The 6,656-nt window shown below is 46.3% G+C and overlaps 1 protein-coding gene across 1 annotated transcript in view; it reads left to right on the forward strand.

Annotated features, from left to right (window-relative positions):
* Positions 1-1,540: 1,540 nt before the first annotated feature.
* Positions 1,541-6,656, forward strand: part of Taf15 (TAF15 RNA polymerase II, TATA box binding protein (TBP)-associated factor, 68kDa) — a 52,189-nt gene continuing 47,073 nt past the window's right edge. The window contains exon 1 of the mRNA XM_013013069.1: positions 1,541-1,638. Within this exon, the coding sequence (XP_012868523.1) occupies positions 1,632-1,638 (7 nt within the window). The 5' untranslated portion in view covers positions 1,541-1,631. The remainder of the gene's footprint in view (positions 1,639-6,656) is intronic.

A 6,656-nucleotide genomic window follows, 5' to 3' on the forward strand; every position in this document is an offset into this window, starting at 1 on the left:
TTACTTTTAGTTAAAGTCCTATTACCTCCAAGATAAAAAAAAGTTCAAATTCAAATCTACTTTACAATGTTTCCACTATTTAGCCTCTTACTTTTCTGACATGTTCTACTGTCCCCTGGAGGCTACACTCCAAAGGTATTGAATTGCTTTTTTTTTTTTTTTTGTCTGTCATGGGGTTTGAACTCTGGGCCAGGTGAGCACTCTACGTTTGAGCCACAGTGCCACTTCTGGTTTTCTGGTGGTTTATTGGAAATAAGAGTTTCACAGACTTTTTTGCCCGGGCTGGCTTTGAACCGTGATCCTCAGATCTCAGCCTCCTGAGTAGCTAGGATTACAGGCGTGAGCCACCAGAGCCCGGCTTTGAATTATTTCAAACATATCGAGTTGCTTGTTCTACAACTAGTCTGGACATATTTTTGCCCACTTTCAACTCCGTCAACTTCTGCTAATTATCCAGACTTTGGCTCAGACAGCACATACTCTGGGAAAATATCTTTGTTAGTCCTTTGAGCTTTCTCAGCCCCTACTCCTACTATTGAGCTGACTGTATGTATAACATTATGGCTAAACCTATAAACAATGCTGTAGGCTTAACCACTCGGGCAATTCACTTGGCCCTTGGCTATCTGTATGGCCTGAGGCAAGGGAATTCTACTTTATGTGCAACATGGGGAAACATTTCATCAGTCTGCTTTGAGAATTAGATGATGTAAGGTGCCAACAATTAGTAGTTAGCTGTTACTGTGGTACTGAGAAATAGAGCTCCATACCCATTCTCGAGGTCAGGTTGTGTGTGTGCGCGCGCGCGTACCCGTACCCGTACTGGATCTTGAACGCAGGGCTTGCCTCTTAGCTTTTCCTGAAGTTCATGGCTGGTCCTCTTATTACTTGAACCACATCTCCACGTCTGGCTTTTTAGTGGCTTGCTCAAACTGGCTTCCAAGTGCAATCATTAGATCTCAGCCTTCTCAGTGGCTAGGATCACAGGAGTGAGCCACCACTTCTTCCGGTCTCACCGGTGTTCAGTTCCGCAAAGGGGGTCATCAGGTCCCCAGGTGATCAAGTACCAAAGTTCAGTCGGGAGCTCGGCTCCGAGCTCATCCGATTCCGAACGCCCCCAGGTGGTTCAAGCGCGAACATAGCCCAGAGAGACCCAGAGATTGGGTCATACCATTCCAAATTTGAGGGGAAGAGAGAGAATTTCTAAATCCATAGTCTGTGTTTTGCAAGTACTTCCTCCTTCGTTGACTAACCTCGAGTTCTGTCAGATCCGAACAAAGTGAGAAATAAGACAGTAAGCGCGACAGAAACAGGAGTTGGCTCCACTTCTCCCCCATCCCTACAATGACATTGGTACTTTCCCTTTTCAATTCCCTCTCAATAATGGTACAGTCCGTGAAGGGGAGAACCGAGAGGGACTCAGGGGTCGGAGGCTAGTGTTGGTGAAGAGTCACCCCTCTTGCCTTGGCACTATGGTACGGCCCGCCACCCGCTGATTGGCTGCCGAGGCCCCGCAATCGGCTTCAGCCCGCCGCGCAGCCCTCAGAACAGCTCCGGCCGCTGTGCCGCCTGGCTCTCGTTTTCCTTGTTCTCCGCGGGCTGTGGGGGGCTCCGCGCCGCGGCCGTTAGTCATGTCGGGTAGGTGCTTCCTTCCATAAGCAGCCGCTGCGGCGTGAAGGGGTCTGGCGGGCTTGGGCAGTCTCCCCGCCCCACCGGAGGGCCTTGAGGGAAAGCCTCCGGCCTGAGGGAGGCTTGGGTGTGCGTGTGTGTGTGGGAGGGGGGGGAGGCCGGGCCTCGGCGCCGCCATGTTGGACTGGAAGCACGCATGCTTCCAACGCTTTCTGGCTGCAAATCCCGGCGGGAGCGCTTCGCAGACCGGGCTTGTGACCCTGTCCTTGGAACCCGGGGAGACTGGTCGCTCCCGGCCAAGGGTGTGTGTGTGTGTGTGTGTGTGAATTGGGGGTGGTGGGGGCGGAGGCCGTCTACGCCATCCTAGGGGCGGGGAGGGGAAGGGGAGTCGAGGGAACTTGAGCTTCTGGTTCTCCGCTTCGCCCTCAGCATCGCCCAGCGAGGCTTCGGGGCCCGGCATCTGGCCGCCTCGTCCCTCAGTTTCCCCCATCTGCGAAGTGGAGCTGAGCCTGCCTGACTCACTCTGTTCATAAGGTGTGTGTGTGTGGGGGGGCCCTTGAGGCTCTGGGAGCCCTTTCCAAGGACATGGCCTCTTGCACGAGATCACGCTTCTCCTCGCCGTTGCCTCTGCAGTAACCACCCGGATTCAAGTTGAGGGCTTTTTGTTTTTGTTGTTGTTGTTGTTGTTTTTTGCATACAATTCAGCCACCTCTGCCGTTGCATCTTCCATCTCCAGTTGTCTCTTGAAAGAACTTAAAAGTGAACCCTTGCTGCTTATTATTTTTTTTTTCTTGATTAAATCCGTGTAGGTGTTAGCGGCTTTCCCCTGAAAACACAACAGACCAAAGCAAAGGCACAGTTGCTTCCTCGAAGTAGTTACATTGGCCTAGAGAAGAACCCTCTGTTGTATGGGACCGAGAAGGCGACTTGTGGGCCCTTGAGGATAGCCAGACAGCCAATTCGGATCCTGCTAGAGTGTGGAGGCCTTCTTGATTTAGCAGGATCTGATTGCACAGGTCCTCTCTTGGGCTACATCCCAGGTTACCCAGACTAGAGTATCCACGTACTAGTAACTCATGACCGATGAACACTTTCCCAGCGAGAAAAACATTTCCCGAAGCCTTACGGTTTGGGTGAAACAAAAACGTTCGTGGGCACCCTCGTGCTACTACTGAGTCTTGAACTCAGTGCCTAGGCTATACCCCTTTGCTTTTTCTGCTGAAAGTTGGTGCTCTACCCCTTAAGCCACTGCTCCCTTAAAGCTTTTTTGGTGGTTAGTGGTTAATTGGAGATGAGTGTCTCATGGACCTTACTAAGTAGTGCTCAGCCTGGCTTGGAACTGTGATCCTTGGATCTTGGTCTCCTGGGTAGCTAGAATTCCAGAGAGCCACCAGTGCCAGTCTTATTAAGGGCTAACCTAATAACATTAATGAACACTCAGTAATCTAGTGCACCAAAGAAAAACCAACAATTAGAGCAAGAAAAATTGATCAGGAGAATCATATAATTTCCTTGACTGTAAGGCGCCGAATATTGGGGACCTAATGGGAAACCTGTAAATGGCATTGAATTTCAATTTCTGTTTAATTCACACTCAGAGAAGTAGATATTTTTGTGTGTGTATTTATATACATATTTTATCAGGTACATAATTCAGCATGAAATGTAAAGCTCCTGAAAAGGATAGGGAAGTACTTCTTTAGGAAGTAACCCTTGGCATAAAATATAAATAAAATAGTACATCCATGGGGGAAATGGAGATGTGGCTTAATTGGTAGAGCACCAGCCAGTGAGCTGGTGTGTCTGGTATCAAGTTTGAGTGCAAGTGTGGCAACAACAACAACAAAAAGCTATGTTTTTTGTTGTTGTTGGTGGTGGTCTTGGAGGTTGAACTCAGGACCTGGACACTGTCCCTGAGCTTTTCTACTGAAGGTTAGCACTCTACCACTTTGAGCCACAGATCTGCTCCATTTCTGGTTTTCTGATAATTGACTGTAGATAAAGTCTCAGGGACTTCGTTGCCCCAGCTGGCTTCAAACTTTGATCCTTAGATCTTAGCCTCCGGAGTAGCTAGGATTACAGGCATGAGCTAGAATGATTTTATTTATTTTTGTCTGTCATGGGGCTTGAACTCTAGGCTTGAGTGCTGCCCCTGTGCTCTTCAGCTCAAGGCGAGCGCTCTAAAGCTTAAGCCAATGAGCCACTTCTGGTTTTCTAGTGGTTTTTATTGGAGATAAGAGTCTCACTTTCCTGCCCAGGCTGGCTTTGAACCGAGATCCTCAGAACTCAGCCTCCTGAGTAGCTAGGATTACAGGCCTGAGCCACCTGCGCCCAGCTTTTTTTTTTTTTTTTTTTTGAGACAGGCTCTCACATGTAGCCTAGGCTTGCCTGGAATTCTATCCTGTTTCAGCCTCCCACGGGCAGAAGTTAGAGGCATACACTACCACCCTCCCTTTTTTTTTTTTTGGGTTGGTTGTGGGGCTTTAACTGAGGGCCTGGCATTGTTCTTGAGCTCTTTTTGCTTTTTTGCTCAAGGCTGGCATTCTACCACTTTGAACCACAGTACCACTTCTATGGTGATTAATTGAAGATAAGAGTAAGAGTTTCATGGATTCTTGCCCAGGCTGGCTTTCAACCTCTATCTTCAGAGCTCAGCCTCCTGTATAGCTAGGATTACAGGTATGAGCACTGACTCCTGGCTCTTAATTCCCTATTTTTTTTGGGTCGGTGGTGGGACTTGAACTGTAGGCCTGGGAGCATCTCTCAGCTCTTCAGCTCAAGGCTAGCGCTCTACCACTTCTGGTTTTCTGGTGGTTTATTGGAGGGCAGGGAAGGTGTCTCAGTTGTAGAGTGCTTGCCTTGCATGCATGAGGCCCTGGGTTCGATTCCTTAGCACCACATAAGCAGAAAAAACCAGAAGTGGTGCGGTGGCTTAAGTGGTAGAGCACTAGCCTTGAGCTGAAGATCTGATGGACAGTGCCCAGGCCCAGAGTTCAGCCCCCATGACTGACAAAAAAAAAAAAAAAAAGTCTCATGGACTTTACTGCCCAGGCTGGCTTTGGACAATCATCCTCAGATCTCACCTTCCTGAGTAGCTAGGATAATGGGTGTGAGCTTGCCAGCCGGCTTCATATATTAATTCTTAATGTAATTGTTGATGAAACATGGCTTTTTATACAGCTGGGTAATTTTAACAGAAACTTGAAGTTTTTCAAGATTTACCATTTGCAAAATTTATACTTTGTTATATTGTGGAGGAGTTGATTAGTACTGATGTCCAAATTACAAAAAAAAAGTGGAGATTGGCTTTCTAGTGTGCAAAAGACTATGATTATATATGTTTATTATTATTTTTGCCAGTTCTGGGCTCGCTCTCAGGTCCTAGGGACTGTCCCTGAGCTTCTTTAGCTCAAGGCTAGCACCATAGTGCCACTTCTGGCTTTTTCTGTTTATATGGTACTGAGGAAATTGAACCCAGGGCTTCATGCATGCTAGGTAAGCGCTCTACCACTAAGCCACATTCCCAGCCCTAATACACACTTATTTCTAAATTAACATTCAGTTAAATGTTCAATTTTAGTTCTTTTTTTTTTTTTTTTTTGGGTCCGGTCATGGGGCCTGAACTCTCGGCCTGGGCGCTGTCCCTCAGCTCTTCAGCTCAAGGCTAATGCTCTACCACTTGAGCCACAGCGCCACTTCTGGGTTTTTTCTTTTTTCTTATGTGGTGCTGAGGAATCGAACCCAGGGCCTCAGGCATGCAAGGCAGGCGCTCTACCACTGAGCCATCTTCCCAGCCCATCAATTTTAGTTCTTTTTAGACTTGTTATATACCACTGATACATTTTGTTATAAGTATATAAAATACTTTTTTTTTTTTGTCGGTCGTGGGGCTTGAACTCTGGGCTTGGGCGCTGTCCCTGCGCTCTTCAGCTCAAGGCGAGTACTCTACTGCTTGAGCCACAGTGCTACTTCCGGTTTTCTAGTGGTTTATTGGAGATAAGAGTCTCATGGACTTTTCTTCCCGGGCTGGCTTTGAACCTTGATCCTCAGAACTCAGCCTCCTGAATAGCTAGGATTACAGGCGTGAGCCACCGGCACCTGGCATAAAATACTTTTGACTTTGCATAAAGCTTATGCTTTCAGATTATATTTTGTTAAATTAATAAAGTTAACAGATTGAAGTCCCCCTAAGCAACTAATACCATTAATAAGTTATAGCCTTTAAACATTCCAGACTACACTTCTAAACCTTATATATGAAATTGACTCAGGTACTACAAATGCCTGACAGAGAAGAATTACAAACTCAATAAAATACAAATATTTGGGCTGGAGTACAGTTAACTGGTAGATACTTTGTGTAATACACTCAGGGCTCTGGGTTTGATCCCAAGTACTGGAAAGAAGAGAAAAGAAAATATATGTATGTGTATGGATATTGTAAGTATATTATAAGTATATTCAAATACTTTACAAAGGTGAATTGTCTGAGTTAAAGTCTTAAGTATAATGTCAGTTTTACATAGAAAACACAAAGTCAAAACACATCTTTTTGGCATTATGGCAGACCAAGATATCCTGAAAATCATTTTATTCTTCAAAGTGGAAAAACTTAAGAAAGGGAAAGCCACCACTGCCAAAAGTGAAATAAAAGCCAGCATGGTAGGGTTAGAGCCAACTTGGCAGCAGCCATGGAGAAGAGGATATTGCTCTCTCTCTCTCTCTCTCTTTCTTTTGTCTTAGTAATGTCTTAGTTTTTATTTTGTATGTTAGAGCTGTCAGAACTGTGTAATGGGGACTAGAACCCTTATATAAATCGTAGGCTTACAAATGGATTTGAAGGACTCATACTTCAGTGAAGGAATAAAGTAGGAAAGAAAACCTTCGTACTAGTATAAACAAGAAGGAAACTTTTTTTTTTTTTTGTCGGCCGTGGGGCTTGAACTCTGGGCCTGGGCGCTGTCCCTCAGCTCTTCAGCTCAAGGCGAGCACTCTACCACTTGAGCTACAGCGCAACTTCCGGTTTT

This window comes from Dipodomys ordii, unplaced genomic scaffold, assembly GCF_000151885.1.
Source record: "Dipodomys ordii isolate 6190 unplaced genomic scaffold, Dord_2.0 Scaffold19, whole genome shotgun sequence".
Taxonomy (NCBI): domain Eukaryota; kingdom Metazoa; phylum Chordata; class Mammalia; order Rodentia; family Heteromyidae; genus Dipodomys; species Dipodomys ordii.